Below are 22,571 nucleotides of genomic sequence, written 5' to 3'. Positions count from 1 at the left end.
ACGGGCCCCTCTGGCACTGTGCACGACCGGTGGGCCCCTGACCTCACGGGCCCCTCTGGCACTGTGCACGAGGGGTGAGCCCCTGACCTCACGGGCCCCTCTGGCACAGGGTGTGAGGGAGGGCCCCTGACCTCACGGGCCCCTCTGGCACAGGCCGCGAGGGAGGGCCCCTGAGCTCACGGGGCCCCTCTGGCACAGGGCGCGAGGGAGGGCCCCTGAGCTCACAGGGGCCCCCTTTGGCACAGGGCGCGAGGGAGGGCCCCTGAGCTCACGGGGCCCCTCTGGCACAGAGCGCGAGGGAGGGCCCCTGAGCTCACAGGGGCCGCCTTTGGCACAGGGCGCGAGGGAGGGCCCCTGAGCTCACTGGGCCCCTCTGGCACAGGACGCGAGGGAGGGCCCCTGAGCTCACAGGGGCCCCTCTGGCACAGGGCGCGAGGGAGGGCCCCTGAGCTCACGGGCCCCTCTGGCACTGGGTGCGAGGGAGGGACCCTGAGCTCACGGGGCCCCTCTGGCACAGGGCGCGAGGCAGGGCCCCTGAGCTCACGGGCCCCCTCTGGCACAGGACTCGAGGGAGGGCCCCTGAGCTCATGGGGCCCCCTCTGGCACTGGGTGCGAGGGGCCAGTGTTGTTGCTGCTAAGCCACGACCCCTGGTAATGTAAGCCCGGCCCTTTCAGCCCCCCCCCCCCCCCCTTCCCTTCCCACTCCACGCCCCGCTCTTGCAGGTGGTTTTCCTCTGGGGGTGTTTTGATTGGCACCGCTCCCCCCCTCCCCCTGAGCTCACGGGCCCCTCTGGCACTGTGCACGAGGGGGCCAGCTCACGGGCCCCTCTGGCACTGTGCACGAGGGGTGGGCCCCTGAGCTCACGGGCCCCTCTGGCACAGGGCGCGAGGGAGGGCTCCTGAGCTCACGGGGCCCCTCTGGCACAGGGCGCGAGGGAGGGCCCCCAGAGACACCTCCAAAAGTAACTCTCTTTTGTCTGTAGGAAGATCTCCCACTACTGATATTTTCTACTTCTCATGTCCATGGAAGTGCCTTCCCAGTGTGTTCTTGCGGTTAGAGTGTTTGCCTTTTATTGCAGTATTATCCATGTACTTGTGTTTGGTACCCTCTTGCAACTTGCACTCACCACTTTGCCCCTGTAACACACGGTTTGCTTCCTCTCACAGGTTTTTTACCTTTGATACTTGCACAAGTGCCACTTTTGCCTACGTAATCGTTTGTTCTTGTGCTTGAGTGTGTAACATATACTGCAGTATTATACCGCAAATTATACTCTATTTTCTCTTGTAGCCTGCACACTTGTCACTTTCCCCTCCTGAGCACTTTTTACTACCTCATGTATTTTTGGTAGCCCACATTTTTACTACCTCATGTATTTTGTTTGCTCACAAGTGTCACAATTACCTTGTCTACCTCATGTATTTTTGGTTTCTCACAATTTTTACTACCTCATGTATTCTTGGTTGCTCACAATTATCACTTTACCGTATGTAACATAACGAATGCCTCTGCAATCTGTTGCTCGTGTAACGTTCTCAGTTTGTATCTTTTCTGTTCCTATTGTGAAGCGCTCTGACACCTTCGGGTAAAGTCCGCGCGATATAAAATTGCATAAATAAATAAATAAATAAATAAATAAACCCCTGGTAATGTAAGCCCGGCCCTTTCAGCCCCCCCCCCTTCCCTTCCCACTCCACGCCCCGCTCTTGCAGGTGGTTTTCCTCTGGGGGTGTTTTGATTGGCACCGCTCCCCCCCTCCCGCTGACGCACCGTGTGCTCTGAGGCAGCGGTGCCAGGCTCCTGCCCGGCAGGATGTAAGAGTCAGAGCCCCATAATCCCCCCCCTGCCCCCCCCCCCCCCCCCCGCCCCCGATCAGGGTCACTGAGGGGGTCGCTGCAGTCAGTGCGAAGGAATGAAGTCGGAGGGGGGCGGGGTGACGATGTGCCATGGAAGGCTCTGAGTCAGGGGGGGAGGGGGGGGGGGGCATCCGTAGTATTTATTATTTTATTTTTATTTATGCGTTTTTATATAGCGCGGACTTTACCCGAAGGCGTCAGAGGCTTCACAATAGGAACAGAAAATTACAAGTGAACAAATTACACAAGCAGACGATAAGTTACATGAGGTAAAAGTGACAATTGTGAGCAAACAAAATACAAGAGGAGCAAACGGTGCATCACAGGAGGAAAGAGTGACAAGTGTGCAGGTTACAAGAGAAAACAAAGCACAATTAGAGGTAAAATACTACAATATCTGCCAGACACTCAGGCACAAGAACTGACATAACGTAGGCAAAGGTGGCACTTGTGCAAGTATCAAAAGCAAACAAAATGTGAGAGGAGCAAACAGAGTGTTACCAGAGAAAAGTGACGTGTGCAAGTTACAAAAGAGAACCAAACACAGGTAGAAGGATAATACTACAATAAATGGCAAACACTCCAACCACAAGAACACACTGGGAAGGCACTTCCATCGTCTTGGAGAATAGAATTGTCAGTAATGGGAGGTCTTCCTTCAGATACTAGAGAGGGCGTCAATTAAGTTTGGAGGTGTCTTTGGAGGAGGAGAACTTTGAGGTCAGTTTTGAAGGCCTGGGAGGAGGCGGTGGTCCGGAGCTGAGGCGGAAGTGAGTTCCAGATTCTCACTGCGCTGCCTGAAAAGGATTGGGCCATCGATCTTTCCTTCTTGAAAGTGGGAGGTTCAAGCAGTAGAATTTCCGCATTACGAGAGGGTCTAGAGCCTCCAGAGAGTTTCCGTTTATTCGCCAGGTAGCGGGGAGAGGAGGAGTGCAAGGCTTTGTGGGTGATACAAGCAGTCTTGTAGATAGCTCTAGCCTCGATAGGAAACCAGCGGAGGGTGGATAACATCGGTGTGATGCGGTCGCTTCTTTTGGCCCCATAAATGAAACGAGCTGCTGAATGGAAAACCGATCTAAGAGTGGACAAGTGGGATTTGGGGAGGCCAGTAAGAAGAGAATTGCAGTAGTCCAGTCTGGAGAGGACCAGCGATTGCACCAGGGTTTTAAGGTCATGCTCCGGGAAGAAGCGACGAATCCCCAAAGATGGCGCAGTTGGTATCGAGCAGACTTTGCAATGGAATTGATGTGGGAGATTAGATTGAGTAATCCTCCCACATCCAGCTCTCTGGTATTACCACACACACATTCCTTAATCTTCTGTACTGAGTACTACTTGGTGTAATCCTCCCACATCCAGCTCTCTGGTACTACCACACACACACTTCCTAATCTTCTGTGTTGTTTTCTATCAGGTGTAATCCTCCCACACTCAGTTCTCTGGTACTACCACATTTACAATCCCTAATCTGTTGTGCTCTTTAATACCAGGCACAACTACCAAATTCAGTGGTCTTCCGTGCTGTGTATGCCTAGGTGCCGTTTACTGCTAGTGTAACCCAAACACCTTATGATCCCCTGCACCATTTATGTCCTGGGCTAACCACTCCCACACTCACCGATTTCTGATTCGTTTACACCCAGGTGTAACTCCCCGCATACCTACCAGTGTCATGTAGTGTTTACACCGGGGGTGACCATCTCACACAGCTGTTGATATTGTGTACTATTTACACCAAGATATACTCCCACTACATACCGACATGTCTTGTACTACTTGCACCCAGCTGAACCGCCTTCCACCCCTCCTGATCTACTGTGTTTTTTACTCCCAATTGTAACCCCCAGATACCTACGGATCTTCTGTGCTGTTTGCACACTGGTGTGACCTCTCCACATACCTACTGATCTCCTGTTTTGTTTGCACTCAAGTGCAACCCCTGCATACCTGAATGTATGTTTTGTTTACACCAAGATGTAACTGTAGGAGAGTAGGATCTGCTTCTTATGGTTACACCCAGGTGAAGTAGTGTGGCTCACTGGTTAGAGGCGGCAGACCCGAGAGCAGAGGACGGCCCGGGACCAGGGTTCGATTCCCGGCGCGGCAGGTTTCTGGACCAGGGTCAGCGGACTCGATAATTCTCTCGCCTCGGTGCCCACTCTGATCAGCGATCACACTCGGCAACTCTGGGCATTAGCTTGCCTCATCTTCACTAACGGCCCCACCAGACTACCGGGGATGCCTGGTCTCACCCTGGAGATACCCATTAAGGGACCATCTCTCAGGGAAGCCAGGAAGGGTTTCGCAGCGGTCGAAGCGCCTTGGGACCCTACGGGTAAGTAGTGCGCTATATAAATGCCAATACATTTACATTTACATTTACATTTACACTTTTTGCTGATGTATCACTGTTTTCGACTTAGTCTGACTGGGATCCTGCTATTCAGGACCCCAGTCTATCCGCTTCTCCTCTAAATTGATTGCATGTACTTTAGGTACACTCAGATTGGATTCTGGGGTACCCTTATCATTCCCTAGTATATGTTACCTTAGGTACCAAGGGCATAGGCACCCCAGAGGCCTCCCAGGGGCTGCAGCATGTATTATGCCACCCTTGAAAGGCCATTCAAAATGGCACCACAGGTCTGCTACAGCAGCCTGGGTAAGGTGGTGCATGCACCCCTTACTCAGATATAGATTCACTATATCTCCCCTATATCACTGCACATATTTATTTATTTAATTTATTTATTTGTTTGAATTTATATGGCGCACAGCTACCCAACAAAGGGTTTCCCGGCGCAACAGATCCCAGTGTCAATGCGGTAGCAGGAATTAGATGTTGAATAGCCATGTTTTTAGGGCTTTCCTGAATTTGATGTAGCTTGGTTCAGACCGCAATGTGTGTGGCATTGAATTCCAAAGTGTGGGTCCTAGAAAAGAAAAGGACCTGCCACCCATGCGTGACAACTTGATCTTTGGGATTTCAAAATTATTTGCCGTAGAGGACCGAAGAGATCTGGAGGGACGGTAGGGGCGCATCAGGCTTTGTAGGTATTTTGGGGCGGTATTGGTGGAAATCCTGTGCATGAAACATAGGGATTTAAATTTGACCCGATTTTCAATTTTTAACCAGTGTAGTTTCCTAATGTATTTGGTAGTTGGAGTAGTGATGGGAATTTTCCAGAGTAGTCTGGCTGCTGCATTCTGTACTGACTGTAACCTGCGGACAGTAGCTTTATTTGCCCCCAGGTACAGAGCATTGCCATAATCTAATCTTGATGTGATCAGGGCGTTGACAACTGTTTTCTTGGTGTTTTCAGGTAACATCCAGCAGATCTTTTTGAGCCATTTCAATATGGCGAAGCAGGTAGATGAAGTTTTTACTGCTTGCTGGTGTAGACTGAGTGAGTCGTCAATAATGACTCCCAGGTTGCGGGCATGCGCGACAGGGGTTGGGGGGGTACCCATTTCAGATGGCCAGTGTTGGGGTCCCCAAAGATCTTTATTTTTACCCAGCACGACTAACTCGGTTTTCTCGCCGTTAAGTTTTAGGAAGTTTTTCTGCATCCAACCGGCGATTTTACTAAGTCCGAGTTGTAGGGAGGATGAATTGTCAGCGTCTGCTGCTGATAGCGAAAAAAGCAGCTGAGAGTCATCAGCGTAAGAAAACATTAAGAGCCCAGTGTCTTCCACGATCTTGGACAGGGGACTCATATAAACATTAAAAAGCAACGGCCTAAGAATGGAGCCCTGAGGTACTCCGTGTTTAAATGTCCTTGTATCAGAACAGGCAGTTTGCGAAAATACCTGAAACGTTCGATTTTCTAATAGTGATCTGATCCAATTAAGAGCTGCCCCGCGAATGCCTAGGGAGTGGAGAGTCTGGGCGAGGACCGCATGCGACACGGTGTCGAATGCCGCACTGAGGTCGAGTAGCACAAGTGCTACTGTTTCGCCCTTATCCACCATGCGACGGATGTTTTCGGTGACCCCTAGCAATGACTCAGTGGAAAAACCTGCACGAAATCCCGACTGGTGAGATGGTAACAGATCATGAGTGGTGATGAAATCTGTAAGGCAACGATGAACATGCTTCTCTAATAACTTAGCAAAGGTGGGTAGCAATGATATTGGGCGGAAGTTAGCTGGCAGGTTGGGGTCTGCGCCAGCTTTCTTTAAGAGTGGATGAATCATCGCATGCTTCCATTCGCTGGGTACGGTTTGTTCAAGTAACGACGTATTAAGGAGATCAGTAATTGTAGTTAGAATAAACCTATAAACATAAAAAGAAACATATAAACCTATCAGTCACTCCTATGGCAGGCCTTATCAATCCTGAAGGCAGGGTGCTGGGTTTTGGGTGAGAGGGTGCCCATTCATGAGCAGAGCCCCTCTACTACCTTCGGACCCTATTTTCCGGGGTTGTCTGTGATGCAGGCACCCATATCTATTTAAGTGCATTATAACCTCGCGGTAAATGCTAACTTTAAAACGGCTGCTTAGAAACATGTTGTGTTTGGTGTCAAACACTTTGGAACCATACCTCCCCACCAGCAACTGGTGATTCCACCCTCCTATAGAGGGACTTATGTGAGACACCGGTACATCGGGTACCAGCTTTCTCGACCTAGGCATCACAAAATGGACGGTGCCAACCACAGACACAATTCTGCTCTTCTGCTGCTGGGCCAAGCTCAAGCAGAGGAAGGCCTGACAATAGGTTTCCGGTCACAGGGAGGTGTGACCACCTCCCAGACAGGCTTTAGTGTGTAGGGGCTGGGTGGGTGCACTCTTAGAGTGCCAGAAAGTCTGCACTGGGGGCACATTTGGTGTCCCTGTGCATAATCCAGCTCAAACCAGCTGCAGGAGCCATTTTCTCCTTCTCTGGTGAGAAACTGGACAATGGACATGAGTGTAGCCACCCCTCTGTCCTGACCCTCTCATAGGTGAGTCCCGAGAGTTTGTGCCACCTCTTCCTTGGGTATAAAGTAGGAAACCTGACTACAGGACTTTGGATTTTACCTGGACGAAACTCTGCTACAGAAACCTACTACTTTGACGGTCTACAGTTCGCTGGATGAAAGAAGAATCTCCCTTGGAGTAAAGGAGTTACTCCCCTGCAGCAGCAGGCACCTAAATGCATCTGACTGGTTTGCATCTCCCGAGCTCCTGAGGACTCCAAAGCTTTCTGCGACACAGGAGGTGGGTTCCCAAGGGTCCCTGAGGTCGATCTGCTATCTCAGCAATCCTAAGACCAGTATCTCTCGTGGGGACCGTGCAACCCGAACCCCTGTGCACCGTGTGCTTTTGCAGCAGCATATGCTTCTTAGTGATCCCTGAGGCTGTTCTTTGGACTACGTGTAGTCCCGACCCCGAGCCGTATTTCCACCCAAGATCTCCGACCTCTACTCCACGAGTGCTCTGTGGGCTGGTGCTTTGTGATTCCCGCTGAGGTCCCTTTGCGATCACTGGTCCGTTGGCCTGTGGGTCCTGCTGAGGGTCACTTTGATTTCCATTGGGCTTCCCTGGTTGCTCCAGACGTGCCCTGACTCCCTGATGGTCCTCACCGTAATCTGTTTCCTCTGCTCCCATGGGTTGCCTTTGCCAAGGCTTGTTGGTGTTCAATACGGACACCGACCCCTCAGCACTCGACATCCTTTGTGGGACAGCTCATCTCCGGACATTGGTCATCGTCAATGCCTCCTGGACCCCATGGCTGCAGAGTCAAGCATCCTATCTTCACACCTGAAGTACCTATCGAGCCCCTGGTCACCCTGAAGTGACCCAGACTCTGTCCCCTCTGCTTTCAGGTTCTTCTCACCTCAGATCCAGGCTTGGATCACACCGGACACTTTTCATCTTACCGGCAGCAGCACACTTTTACATCACACCATTGAAAACGACAAGGGTTTCCAACACCACTTGACCCCTATGCACCCGGCTCCTCTGGGATATGTAACACGGGGGTACCTCAGTACTCACAAGGGTGCTTGCCTTAGAAGCTTCTATGTTCCAAAGGGTTTGTTAGAAGTCCTCCTAGATGTGTCCTAAACTGTAATTTTCCAACCGCGACTTTCCCATAGAGTTGTACGGAGCTCGCACTTGTGTGGTTCTCCTTTCATTTGGTCATTCAGGAGGTTGAAATTTTATAAAACAAGCTGCTTTACATTCCTTCCAGACTTAGCCTGAAGGCTGCTCTCCACAGCTACCACTAGGAGAGCTTTCAGTAAAGGTTGTCTTTAACCTAATCACCTTAAGGGTCGTTTGGACTGGTGCAAGGTGCCCACTTTAACTAGTGGACAGCATATACCAGGCCAACTTCTCACAGTAACCTCACCACACACCCACTGATCTCATGTCCTGTTCACACCCCGGTGCAGCCCCACCACACACCCTCTGATTTCTTCTGCCTTTTCTGTCCCCTCAGGTATGCACGACTCCTGCCCTACCTGCAAGAGGAGATGACGTCACGATGGAAGGAGACAGGGCCGAGAATGCTCCCCACGATCCTCCTCTGGGGGGCCACCCTGGTCTGTGTGGGGGGCCGCAGCGTGGAGCCGGACGCCCACTTCGATCCGTGTAAGTCTGGAGGGTGGAGGTGGGGTTTGCAGGGGGGACTGGTAATGCTGCTGTCTACATTCTGTGTAACCCGAGAGATAGCTCTGCTGTAGGTGGCAAGAGCCTGTGCAATGAGTCGCCTGGGGGTCGATCACTGAAGCATGAGCTTGCAAGGTCTGTGTAACCTGAGGGATATCTCTGCTGTCTCATGGCCGAGCCTGTTCAAACTGCAACCTGGAGAGAGCGCTGCTGTCAAGAAGATTGTGTAACCTGTGAGGTAGCTCTGCAGTCTGAAACTGAAGCCAACAGCTCCAAGGCCTGTCCCTGCGTGGACGCCAAGCGAGCAGCACAGGGTCTGGACGGGATAATGAGGGTGCTGGGGGTGCCCGAGGGAGGTAACCTGACAGGCAGGCGGCCCCTGCACAAGCTTACTCCGGGGAGGTATGGAAGAGGGGGCGGGCCCCTCAGAAGTGGACCAGGCATGATCTCACTCGTAGGTTCAATGATGGATACGCAGGAACAAGGCTGGATCCTGGTTGCTCGTTCGGTGACCCTTGCTTTGGTGCAGTGTTCCTCAGTGTTTGTGCTGTGGGCCTTGGTGCTCGTTCGGTGTCCCTTGATGCTCCCTTGGTGGCCCTTGATGCTCCCTTGGTGGCCCTTGATGCTCCCTTGGTGGCCCTTGTAGCTCCCTTGGAGGCCCTTGATTCTCCGTTGGTGGCCCTTGATGTTCCCTTGGTGGCCATCGATGCTCCCTTGGAAGCCGTTGATGCTCCCTTGGAGGCCATTGATGCTCCCTTGGTGGCCCTTGATGTTCCCTTGGTGGCCCTTGATGTTCCCTTGGTGGCCATCGATGTTCCCTTGGTGGCCATTGATTCTCCCTTCGTGGCCCTTGATGCTCCCTTCGTGGCCATCGATGCTCCCTTGGTGTCCCTTGATGCTCCCTTGGTGTCCCTTGATGCTCCCTTGGTGTCCCATGATGCTCCCTTGGTGTCCCTTGATGCTCCCTTGGTGGCCCTTGATGCTCCCTTGGTGGCCCTTGATGCTTCCTTGGTGGGCCTTGATGCTTCCTTGGTGTCCCTTGATGCTCCCTTGGTGTCCCTTGATGCTCCCTTGGTGGCCCTTGATGCTCCCTTGGTGGCCCTTGATGCTCCCTTGGTGTCCCTTGATGCTCCCTTGGTGTCCCTTGATGCTCCCTTGGTGTCCCTTGATGCTCCCTTGGTGGCCCTTGATGCTCCCTTGGTGGCCCTTGATGCTTCCTTGGTGGGCCTTGATGCTTCCTTGGTGGCCCTTGATGCTCCCTCGGTGGCACTTGAAGCTCCCTCAGTGGCCTCTGCTACTCATGTGGTGACCCTTGATGCTCGTGCAATGATCCTCTGGGCTCTCTCAGTGACCTTTGATGCTTGCACCATGACCCCTGATGCTCACCCTGTAGACTTGCTCAATGACCCTGGGGGCTTGTTCAGTGGTGCTTGATGCCCAGTCGCTGTCCTTGTGCACTTGTTTGGTGACCCTTGATGCTCACTCTGTGACCCTTGATGCTCACTCAGTGTCTCTCAGTGACCCTTGATGCTCACTCAGTGACCCTTGATGCTCACTCTGTGACCCTTGATGCTCAATCAGTGACCCTTGATGCTCACTCAGTGTCTCTCAGTGACCCTTGATGCTCACTCAGTGTCACTCAGTGACCCTTGCTGCTCTCTCAGTGACCCTCAGTGCTCGGTCAGTGACCTTGGTACTTGGCATGCGGGGTCTCACTCAGTGACCCGAGGGCCTTGTTCAGTGAACCTTGATCCTCTGTCGGTGACCATTGGTACTCACCCGATGACTCAGTGGCCTCACTCAGTGGCCCTTGGTGCTCTCACGGTGGCAGGGCATTGCTGCTTGCACATCAGAATAAAGCTCCTGGTAGTCTGGCCTTGGATTCGTGGCAACTCCTGTCCTGTCACACTACCCACCTCAGCAGAGAGGCCAAGGATCGGATGGTGCTGATTCCTTGCTGCCCTCTCCCATCCTTTGCTTTTGTAAATTAGCTCCTTTGTCTCTCCTTTATCAATGGGATACTGTGTAGGAATACCTGGGATCCTGCGCCGCGCCTCCGACAAGTTATTAGCTCCGCTCCTGGTGTCTGGTTGCTTCTAAGAGGATTAAGTGAGATCTCGGAGGACCATGTGTGCATCTAAAGGGGCCCAGGTAAGTGTGATCCCTTCCCCAGGATACACACTGGGACCGGCTCCAGGAAGGACAAGGCCCCTCTTGTTGTATGTCTGCTCATCCACTCTGCAGTGTCTGGCTCACACCAGGCTCACTGAGCAAGAGAGCCGGGAGTGCAAGAGAGCCGAGAGTGCAAGAGAGCTGAGAGTGCAAGAGAGCTGAGAGTGCAATAGAGCCGAGAGTGAAAGAGAGCTGGGAGTGCAGAAGTGCGCGGAGTGCTAGAGAGGGCAGAGTGCTAGAGAGGGCAGAGTGCTAGAGAGGGCAGAGAGTGCAAGAGAGCTGAGAGTGCAAGAGAGCCGAGAGTGCAAGAGAGCCAAGAGTGCAAGAGAGCTGAGAGTGCAAGAGAGCCAGGAGTGGAAGAAAGCCAGGAGTGGATGAGAGCCGGGAATGCAAGAGAGCCGGGAATGCAAGAGAGCCATGAGTACAAGAGAGCCATGAGTGCAAGAGAGCCATGAGTGCAAGAGAGCCGGAAGTGCAAGAGAGCCAGTAGTACAAGAAAGCTGGTAGTGCAAGAGAGCCGGGAGTGCAAGAGCACTGGGAGTGCAAGAGCTCCGGGAGTGCAAGAGAGCCATGAGTGCAAGAGAGCCATGAGTACAAGAGAGCCAGGAGTGCAAGAGAGCCAGGAGTGCAAGAGAGCTGGGAGTGCAAGAGAGCCATGAGTGCAAGAGAGCCATGAGTGCAAGAGAGCCATGAGTGCAAGAGAGCCATGAGTGCAAGAGAGCCATGAGTGCAAGAGAGCCAGGAGTGCAAGAGAGCCGGGAGCGCAAGAGAGCCATGAGTGCAAGAGAGCCATGAGTGCAAGAGGGGCATGAGTGCAAGAGAGCCAGGAGTGCAAGAGAGCCGGGAGTGTAAGAGAGCCAGGAGTGCAGAGAGCCATGAGTGCAAGAGAGCCATGAGTGCAAGAGAGCCATGAGTGCAAGAGAGCCATGAGTGCAAGAGAGCCAGGAGTGCAAGAGAGCCGTGAGCGCAAGAGAGCCGTGAGCGCAAGAGAGCCATGAGCGCAAGAGAGCCATGAGCGCAAGAGAGCCGGGAGTGTAAGAGAGCCATGAGTGCAAGAGAGCCATGAGTGCAAGAGAGCCATGAGTGCAAGAGAGCCATGAGTGCAAGAGAGCCATGAGTGCAAGAGAGCCTGGAGTGCAAGAGAGCCATGAGTGCAAGAGAGGCAGGAGTACAAGAGAGCCCAGTGTGCAAGAGAGCTGGGAGTGCATGAGAGCCATGAGTGCAAGACAGCCATGAGTGCAAGAGAGCCGTGAGTGCAAGAGAGCCGTGAGTGCAAGAGAGCCGTGAGTGCAAGAGAGCCGTGAGTGCCAGAGAGCCGGGAGTGCAAGAGCGATGGGAGTGCAAGAGAGCTAAGAGTGCAAGAGAGATGAGAGTGAAAGAGAGCCAGGAGTGAAAGAGAGCTGGGAGTGCAAGAGAGCCGGGAGTGCAAGAAAGCCGGGAGTGCAAGAGAGCTGGGAATAGAAGAGAGCCAGGTGTGCAAGAGAGCCTGGAGTGAATGAGAGTGTAGAGTGCAAGAGAGCCAAGAGTGCAAGAGAACCAGGAGTGAAAGAGAGCTGGGAGCACAAGAGAGCCAGGGGTGCAAGAAAGCCGGGAGTGCAAGAGAGCTGGGAGTAGAAGAGAGCCAGGTGTGCAAGAGAGCCGGGAGTGAATGAGAGTGGGGAGTGCAAGAGAGACAAGAGTGCAAGAGCCGGGATTGCAAGAGAGCCAGGTGTGCAAGAGAGTTGGGAGTGCAGGAGAGTGTGGAATCCAAAGAGCCAGAAGTGCAAGAGAGCCGAGAGTGAAAGAGAGCCGGGAGTGCAAGAGAGCCGGGAGTGCAAGAGAGCCGGGAGTGCAAGAGAGCCGGGATTGCAAGAGAGCCTTGAGTGCAAGAGAGCCGGGAGTGCAAGAGACCTGTTAGTGCAAAAGAGCTGGGATTGCAACAGAGCTAGGAGTGCGACAGCCAGGATTGCAAGAGAGCCGGGAGTTCAAGAGTGCTGGGAGTGCAAGAGAGCCATGAGTGCAAGAGAGCCACAAGTGCAAGAGAGCCGTGAGTGCAAGAGAGCCGTGAGTGCAAGAGAGCCTTCAGTGCAAGAGAGCTGTGAGTGCCAGAGATCCAGGAGTGCAAGAGCGATGGGAGTGCAAGAGAGCTAGGAGTGCAAGAGAGATGAGAGTGAAAGAGAGCCAGGAGTGAAAGAGAGCTGGGAGTGCAAGAGAGCTGGGAGTGCAAGAGAGCCGGGAGTGCAAGAAAGCCGGGAGTGCAAGAGAGCTGGGAATAGAAGAGAGCCAGGTGTGCAAGAGAGCCTGGAGTGAATGAGAGTGTAGAGTGCAAGAGAGCCAAGAGTGCAAGAGAACCGGGAGTGAAAGAGAGCTGGGAGCACAAGAGAGCCAGGGGTGCAAGAAAGCCGGGAGTGCAAGAGAGCTGGGAGTGCAAGAGAGCTGGGAGTAGAAGAGAGCCAGGTGTGCAAGAGAGCCGGGAGTGAATGAGAGTGGGGAGTGCAAGAGAGCCAAGAGTGCAAGAGCCGGGATTGCAAGAGAGCCAGGTGTGCAAGAGAGTTGGGAGTGCAGGAGAGTGTGGAATCCAAAGAGCCAGAAGTCCAAGAGAGCTGAGAGTGAAAGAGAGCCGGGAGTGCAAAAGAGCCGGGAGTGCAAGAGAGCCGGGATTGCAAGAGAGCCATGAGTGCAAGAGAGCCGGGAGTGCAAGAGACCTGGTAGTGCAAAAGAGCTGGGATTGCAACAGAGCTGGGAGTGCGACAGCCAGGATTGCAAGAGAGCCGGGAGTTCAAGAGTGCTGGGAGTGCAAGAGAGCCATGAGTGCAAGAGAGCCACAAGTGCAAGAGAGCCGTGAGTGCAAGAGAGCCGTGAGTGCAAGAGAGCCGTGAGTGCAAGAGAGCCTTCAGTGCAAGAGAGCTGTGAGTGCCAGAGATCCAGGAGTGCAAGAGCGATGGGAGTGCAAGAGAGCTAGGAGTGCAAGAGAGATGAGAGTGAAAGAGAGCCAGGAGTGAAAGAGAGCTGGGAGTGCAAGAGAGCCGGGAGTGCAAGAAAGCCGGGAGTGCACAAGAGCTGGGAATAGAAGAGAGCCAGGTGTGCAAAAGAGCCGGGAGTGAATGAGAGTGGGGAGTGCAAGAGAGCCAGGTGTGCAAAAAAGCTGGGAGTGCAGGAGAGTGTGGAATGCAAAGAGCCAGAAGTCCAAGAGAGCCGAGAGTGCAAGAGAGCCGGGAGTGCAAGAGAGCCGGAAGTGCAAGAGAGCCATGAGTGCAAGAGAGCCATGAGTGCAAGAGAGCCGGGAGTACAAGAGACCTGGTAGTGCAAAAGAGCTGGGATTGCAACAGAGCTGGGAGTGCGAGAGCCAGGATTGCAAGAGAGCCGGGAGTTCAAGAGTGCTAGGAGTGCAAGAGATCCATGAGTGCAAGAGAGCAGTGAGTGCAAGAGAGCCGTGAGTGCAAGAGAGCCGTGAGTGCAAGAGAGCCAGGAGTGCAAGAGCGATGGGAGTGCAAGAGAGCTAGGAGTTCAAGAGAGATGAGAGTGAAAGAGAGTCAGGAGTGAAAGAGAGCCGGGAGTGCAAGAGAGCCGGGAGTGCAAGAAAGCCGGGAATGCACGAGAGCTGGGAATAGAAGAGAGCCAGGTGTGCAAGAGAGCCGGGAGTAAATGAGAGTGGGGAGTGCAAGAGAGCCAAGAGTGCAAGAGAGCCGGGATTGCAAGAGAGCCAGGTGTGCAAGAGAGCTAGGAGTGCAGGAGAGTGTGGAATGCAAAGAGCTAGAAGTCCAAAAGTGCCGGGAGTGCAAGAGAGCCAAGAGCGCAAGAGAGCCGGGATTGCAATAGAGCCATTAGTACAAGAAAGCCAGTTGCGCAAGAGAGCCGGCAGTGAAAAAAATCTGGTAGTGCAAGAGAGTCAAGAGTGCAAGAGAGCCGAGAGTGCAATAGACCTGGGAGTGCAAGAGAGTTGAGAGTGCAAGATAGCCAGGACTGCAAGAGAGCCGGCAGTGCAAGAGAGCCGGGAGTGCAAAAGATCCGGGAGGGCAAGAGAGCCATGAGTGAAAGAGAGTCATGAGCGACAGAGAGCGCTAGCGCAAGAGAGCTGGGAGTACAAAAGAGCCATGAGTGCAAGACAGCCACATGTGCAAGACAGCCTTGAGTGCATGAGAGCCAGGACTGCAAGAAAGCCGAGAGTGAAAGAGAGACGGGAGTCCAAGAGAGCCATGAATACCAGAGACCCGGGAGTGCAAGAGAGTCATGTGTGCAAGAGAGCCATGAGTGTATGGGAGCCATAAGTGACAGAGGGCACTAGTGCAAGAGAGCCAGGAGTTCAAGAGAGCTGGGAGTGCAAGAGAGCCCGGAGTCCAGGAGAGCCATGAGTGCAGGAGAGCAATGAGTGCAAAAGAGCCAGGAGTGCAGGAGACCCGGGAGTGCAGGAGAGCCGGGAGTGCAGGAGAGCCGGGAGTGCAGGAGAGCCGGGAGTGCAGGAGAGCCGGGAGTGCAGGAGAGCCGGGAGTGCAAGAGAGCCATGAGTGCAAGAGAGCCATGAGTGCAAGAGAGCCATGAGTGCAAGAGAGCCATCAGTGACAGAGAGCGCAAGTGCAAGAGAGCCGGAAATGCAAGAGATCCATGGGAGCCATGAGTGCAAGAGAGCCATGAGTGCAAGAGAGCCGGGATTGCAAGAGAGCCGGGAGTGCAGGAAAGCCATGAGTGGAAGAGAGCCGGTATTGCAAGAGAGCTGGTAGTGCAAAAGAGCTGGGATTGCAACAGTGCTGGGAGTGCGAGAGCCAGGATTGCAAGAGAGCCAGGAGTGCAAGAGAGCTGGAAGTGCAAGAGAGCCGGGATTGCAAGATAGCCAGGAGTACAAGAAAGCCAGATGTGCAAGAGAGCCGGGAGTAAAAAAGGTCCGGGAGTGCAAGAGAGTTGAGAATGCAAGAGAGCCGTAAGTGAAAGAGAGCCATGATTTCAAAAGAGCCATGAGTGCCTGAGAGCCATGAGTGACAGAGAGTGCAAGTGCAAGAGAGCCATGAGTGCCATGCGTGACAGAGAGAGTATGTGCAAGAGAGCCGGGAGTGCAACAGAGCTGTGAGTGCATGACATCCATGTGTACAAGAGAGCCTTGAGTGCAAGAGAGCCGGGACTGCAAGAGAGACGAGAGTGAAAGAGAGCCAGGAGTCCAAGAGAGCCATGTGTGCAAGAGAGCTGGGAGTGCAAGGGAGCTGGGAGTGCAAGGGAGCTGGGAGTGCAAGAGAGCCAGGATTACAAGAGAGCTGGGAGTGCAAGAGAGCCGGGAGTGCAAGAGAGCCGGGAGTGCAAGAGAGCCGGGAGTGCAAGAGAGCCGGGAGTGCAAGAGAGCCGGGAGTGCAAGAGAGCCGAGAGTGCATGAGAGCCTGGATTGCAAAAGAGCCAGGAGTACAAGAGAGCCAGGTGCGCAAGAGAGCCGGGAGTGCAAAAGATCCGGGAGTGCAGGAGAGTCGAGAGTGAAAGAGAGACAGGAGTCCAAGAGAGCCATGTGTGCAAGAGAGCTGGGAGTGCAATGGAGCTGGGAGTGCAAGGGAGCTGGGAGTGCAAGAGAGCCGGGAGTGCAAGAGAGCCGGGAGTGCAAGAGAGCCGGGAGTGCAAGAGAGCCGAGAGTGCATGAGAGCCTGGATTGCAAAAGAGCCAGGAGTACAAGAGAGCCAGGTGCGCAAGAGAGCTGGGAGTGCAAAAGATCCGGGAGTGCAGGAGAGTCGAAAATGCGCTAGAGCTGGGAGTGCAAGAGAGTTGGGAGTGCTAGAGAGCCGGAAGTGCAAGAGAGCTGCGAGTGCAAGAGAGCTGCGAGTGCAAGAGAGCTGGGAGTGCAAGAGAGCTGGCAGTGCAAGAGAGCTGGGAGTGCAAGAGAGCTGGTAGTGCAAGAGAGCCGGGAGTGCAAGAGAGCCGGGAGTGCAAGAGAGCCGGGAGTGCAAGAGAGCCGGGAGTGCAAGAACGCCAGGAGTGCAAGAGAGCCAGGAGTCAGAGAGCCAGGAGTGACAGAGAGCACAATTGCAAGAGAGCTGGGAGTGCAAGAGAGCCATTAGTGCAAGAGAGCCATTAGTGCAAGAGAGCCATGAGTGACAGAGAGCCCAAGTGCAAGATAGCCAGGCGTGCAAGAGAGCCATGACTGCAAGAGAGCCATGAATGTATGAGAGCCAAGAGTGACAGAGAGCACAAGTGCAAGAGATCTAGGCATGCAAGAGATCCGTGAGAGCCATGAGTGCATGAGAGCCATGAGTGCAAGAGAGCTGGGATTGCAAGAGAGCCGAGAGTGCAAGAGAGCCGGGAGAGCAAGAGAGCCGGGAGTGCAAGAGAGCCGGGAGTGCAAGAGAGCCGGTAGTGCAAGAGAGCTGGTAGTGCAAGAGAGCTGGTAGTGCAAGAAAGCTGGGATTGCAACAGAGCTGGGAGTACAAGAGAGCCGGGAGTGCAAGAGAGCCAAGAGAGCCAGGATTGCAAGAGAGCCAGCAGTACAAGAAAGCCAAGTGGGCAAGAGAGCCGGGAGTGACAAGATTCAACAGTCAATATTTGACGGACAAGCTTCAATGGACAAGATTCGATGGACAAGATTCGACAGACATGATTCGACGGACAGGATTCGACGGACGAGACTTGATGAACAAGATTCGACGGACAAGATTCGACGGACAAGATTCGACGGACAAGATTCGACGGACAAGAGTCAATGGACAAGATTCAATGGACAAGATTAGACGGACAAGATTCGACAGACAAGATTCGATGGACAAGATTTGACAGGCAAGATTTGATAAACAAGGTTCAACGGACAAGATTCAACAGACAAGATTCGATGGACAAGATCCGATGGACCAGATTCGATGGACAAGATTCAACTGACAAGATTCAACGGACAAGATTCAATGGACAAGATTCGACGGACAAGATTCGACGGACAGGATTCGATGGACAAGATTTGACGGACAAGATTTGATGGGCAAGATTCAATGGACAAGATTCAATGGACGATTCAATGGACAAGATTCGATGGATAAGAATCAATGGTCAACATTCAACAGACAAGATTCAACAGACAAGATTCAATGGACAGAATTCATTGGACAAGATTCGAGAGACAAGATTCGAGAGACAAGATTTGACGGACAAAATTAGATGGACAAAATTCAATGGACAAGATTCAATGGACAAGATTCAACTGACAAGATTCAACTGACAAGATTCAACTGACAAAATTTGACGGACAAGATTCGACGGACAAGATTCGACGGACAAGGTTCGACAGACAAGATTCGACAGTCAAATTTCGACAGACAAGATTCGACGGGCAAGATTCAACGGACAAGATTCAACGGACAAGATTCGCCGGACAAGATTCACCGGACAAGATTCACCAGCCAAGATTCACCGGCCAAGATTCGCCGGGACAAGATTCGCCGTACAAGATTCGCCAGACAAGATTCGACGGACAAGATTCGACGGACAAGATTCAATGGACAAGATTCAATGGACAAGATTCAATGGACAAGATTCAATGGACAAGATTCAATGGTCAACATTCAACAGATAAGATTCAACAGACGATTCAATGGACAAGATTCAATGGACAAGATTCGAAGGACAAGATTTGACAGACAAGATTTGACAGACAAGATTTGACGGACAAGATTTGACGGACAAGATTTGACGGACAAGATTTGACGGACAAGATTTGACGGACAAGATTTGACGGACAAGATTCGATGTGCAAGATTCGACGTGCAAGATTCAATGGACAAGATTCGACAGACAAAACTCGACAGACAAAATTAGATGGACAAGGTTCGACAGACAAAATTCGACAGACAAAATTAGATGGACAAGATTCAATGAACAAGATTCGACAGACACAATTAGATTTGACAAGATTCAAGGGACAAGATTCAAGGGACAAGATTCGCCAGACAAGATTCGCCAGACAAGATTCGACGGACAAGATTCGACGGACAAGATTCTACGGACAAGATCCGACGGACAAGATTCGACGGACAAGATTCGACGGACAAGATTCGACGGACAAATTTCGACTGACAAGATTCGACTGACAAGATTCAATGGACAAGATTCGACGGTCAACATTCAACAATTAAGATTCAACAGACGATTCAATAGACAAGATTCGACGGGCAAGATTCGATGGACAAGATTCGATGGACAAGATTCGACAGACAAGATTTGACGGACAAGATTTGACGGACAAGATTTGATGGACAAGATTCGACATGCAAGATTCAATGGACAAGATTCAATGGTCAACATTCAACAGACAAGATTCAACAGACAAGATTCAACAGACAAGATTCAACAGACAAGATTCGACAGACAAGATTCGACAGACAAGATTCGACAGACAAATTTCGACAGACAAAATTAGATGGACAAGATTCAATGGACAAGATTCGACAGACAAAATTCGACAGACAAAATTAGATGGACAAGATTCAATGGACAACATTCAACAGACAAGATTCAATAGACAAGCTTCAATGGACAAGATTCAATGGACAAGATTCGGCGGAAGAGATTCGACGGACAAGATTCGACGGACAAGATTCGACGGACAAGACTTGATGAACAAAATTCGACGGACAAGATTCGACGGACAAGATTAAATGCACAAGATATAATGGACAAGATTCAATGAACAAGATTTGATGGACAAGATTCGACGGACAAGATTCGATGGACAAGATTCGACGGGCAAGATTTGATGAACAAGATTCAACGGACAAGATTTAACAGACAAGATTCGACGGACAAAATGTGATTCACAAGATTCGATGGACAAGATTCAACTGACAAGATTCAATGGACAAGATTCAATGGACAAGATTCAATGGACAAGATTCAATGGACAAGATTCAATGGTCAACATTCAACAGACAAGATTCAACAGACAAGATTCAACAGACAAGATTCAACAGACAAGATTCAACAGACAAGACTCAATAGACAAGATGCAATGGACAAGATTCAATGGACAGAATTCATTGGACAAGATTCGAGAGACAAGAATCGACGGACAAAATTAGATGGATGAGATTCGATGGACAAGATTCAACTGACAAGATTCGACGGACAAGATTCGACTGACAAGATTCGACAGACAAGTTTCGACAGACAAGATTCGACAGGCAAGATTTGATGAACAAGATTCAACGGACAAGATTCAACGGACAAGATTCAACGGACAAGATTCAACGGACAAGATTCGACGGACAAGATTCGACGGACAAGATTCAACTGACAAAATTAGATGGACAAGATTCAACGGTCAACATTCAACAGACAAGATTCGACGGACAAGATTTGATGGACAAGATTTGATGGATAAGATTCGACAGGCAAGATTCGATGGACAAGATTCAACTGACAAAATTCGATGCACAAGATTCAACGGACAAGATTCAACGGACAAGATTCAACGGACAAGATTCGACGGACAAGATTCGACGGACAAGATTCGACGGACAAGATTCGATGGACAAGATTCGATGGACAAGATTCGATAGACAAGATTCGATAGATAAGATTCGACGGGCAAGATTTGATAAACAAGATTCAACTGACAAAATTCGATGGACAAGATTCAACGGATAAGATTCGACGGATAAGATTCGACGGACAAGATTTGACGGACAAGAATCAATGGACAAGATTTGACGGACAAGAATCAATGGACAAGATTTGACGGACAAGAATCAATGGACAAGATTCGATGGACAAGATTTGATGGACAAGATTCGATGGACAAGATTTGATGGACAAGGCCTAGGACCGTCCTGACATTTCTTTTCTTTCTTCTCAAGTTCTACCAACACCAATGTCTCCTTTCATTAAGGCAAGATGGCGCAGACCCTGTGGGAGTTCATTGTTGAGCTTTTGCCTTCATTATGTTCTTTTTGAGGTTTCCTTCATTTTGGGTTGATTCTTCATTGAGTGATGACAGAGGAGGTACCAAGGGCAAGTTCACATCTCCTTGCCCGGAATGAGCTATCCCAAATGAATCATAATCCCCAAGGGAGTTGTTTGAGCTGTGATCTACTATGACCCCTACACACTGATGACGTGGAACATCAATGGCCTTAGCGACCGTATCAAACGAGGAGTGGTGCTCCGTTTCACGAAGCAGCATGAGGAGTGGTGGGTGTGACCCATGACCCCCGGGCTCCATACCTCAGGGCATTGCCCAAACCCAGGCTGTGAGAAGTTGGCCTGATATATAGTGCTCACTATTCTAGTGATCACTGTGTATCATACCAAACGACCCTTATTGATGATTGGTTGTAAGTCAACCTTATAGACCAGCTATCCTAGTAGCATGGACAAGAGCAGTCTTTAGGCTAAACTCTAGAGGGTGTGTTAAGCCAGCTGTTATACCATCACATATACCCCTTGAACACCAAGTGAAAGGACACCACACAAGTTGTTATGAAAATAAAGGATATTTATTTATAACAAGTCTACCCTGAACTCTTTATGAGTCAGGGAGCTAAGCACAATACAAAACTCTTAAGAAAATACTTTAAGTTGCACAATTTACACAAATGCCCGAGGGGCACAAAAAACCATATACACTAAAAGTGGAATGCGAAATACTAGCAGGTAAGTAACAAGATCCAGAGGCTTCAGGATCGCTAGGACTACACTACTGAACCCTAAGGTTAGGAGCAGGAGGCCTAGGGAGATCGGGTGCAGAGTGTGCACTCTCACGTGGGATGCGGGACAAAGTCTATGGATGCTAGTGTTTCTAAAGTCACTGTTTCCGGACGAATCCGACTAGGTAGACTAAAAACGAAAAAGGATCTGGACACTTAGATAGTGAACCTACGTTGGAGCACCGAAATGCTCGAGTTACCTAGCCCAGGGGCTGCGGCTGCATAGGGTTCAAAAGACGTTGGGAATCCTCGTTGTAGTCTATGGAGCCTGAAAGAAGAAGTTGCTGGCAGGCGACCAGTGAAGATGTTCGGAGGGATCCAAGCCTGGATCGATGATGGAGATGACCTGAAAGCAGAGGGGACTCGACCAGGTGAGTGGGCGACGCTGGACTCTGCTGTCCCTTGGACCAGGAGGCGTTGTCGGCGACCAGGCTGGAGGTGCGAGCCGTCCCACGAAGGTGTCTGCTGTTGGCGATGCTGGAACCAGGATTGGAGCAACAAGCCTTGGCAAAGGCAAGCCCATGCCGTGGAGTCAAGATGGCGTCTGGAGTGGACCAGGAGGGTCCGGGGTGCTCCTCTTTTGGAAGGGAGCAAGGGCCAGTCTGGAGCAACCGGACCAGTGTTGAAATCGTCGTGGTACGTCGTCAGGAGGGCCACTAGCCAGCAGGCAAGTGACCGGACAACTCGATGAGCAGCAAAGAGCAGAAGGGCCCCACGCAGATCTCGTAGATGCTGGGGGGCTGGACTTCGGCGCTGGAGCTGCTCAAGGTTAGGGCTTCTCAAACCCCAAAGCACTCACTCGAGGATCCCTCGGCGGTCGTGCTGGTTAAGCGTCGTGCAGTTTTGAAGATGGCCGGTCCCTCAGGTCTCGTCACACCCACGAATCTCAGCTGGGCTGATGATGCAGGTAGAGGTCAGAGATGCCAGGGAATCCGGGTCTCGTCGAGCTGGGCAGTCTTGATCCGGAGGATGGACTTACAGCAAACCGCGATGCTTAGATGGTGCCTGCGGGTGCAGGGTGGCTACTCCTTAGCCACAAGGGAGAGTCTTCAGAAGGTATCAAGAGTTCCTTTCGTGGAAAGTAGTTCAAGATTCAGAATTATCTAATTTGGGAAGGGGGCCCGCTCCTACCTTTATTCTAAAGAAAGGGGCTGGCACGCGACTAGGTCCTGCCCATGGGTGGGACCAGAAAGGGGGTGGTTACACCCCTCTCCCTTGTCCGGACTTTTCCCAGCTCAGGGGCTGGTGTGCCCCTGGAACTGGTTTAAGCCGGCATATGGACAGTGAGCACCGGGGTGCCACTTGCAG

The 22,571-nt window shown here is 51.7% G+C and overlaps 1 protein-coding gene across 1 annotated transcript in view; it reads left to right on the top strand.

Moving 5' to 3' along the window:
- Positions 1-22,571, top strand: part of DDR1 (discoidin domain receptor tyrosine kinase 1) — a 286,593-nt gene that overhangs the window by 121,387 nt on the left and 142,635 nt on the right. Inside the window, exon 2 of the mRNA XM_086920718.1 lies at positions 8,288-8,439. Within this exon, the coding sequence (XP_086776844.1) occupies positions 8,322-8,439 (118 nt within the window). The 5' untranslated portion in view covers positions 8,288-8,321. The remainder of the gene's footprint in view (positions 1-8,287; positions 8,440-22,571) is intronic.

This window comes from Lissotriton vulgaris, chromosome 5, assembly GCF_964263255.1.
Source record: "Lissotriton vulgaris chromosome 5, aLisVul1.2, whole genome shotgun sequence".
NCBI classification, from domain to species: Eukaryota; Metazoa; Chordata; class Amphibia; order Caudata; family Salamandridae; genus Lissotriton; species Lissotriton vulgaris.
Note: the sequence above shows the minus strand (reverse complement) of the source record. Positions and strands in the feature narration are given on the sequence as shown.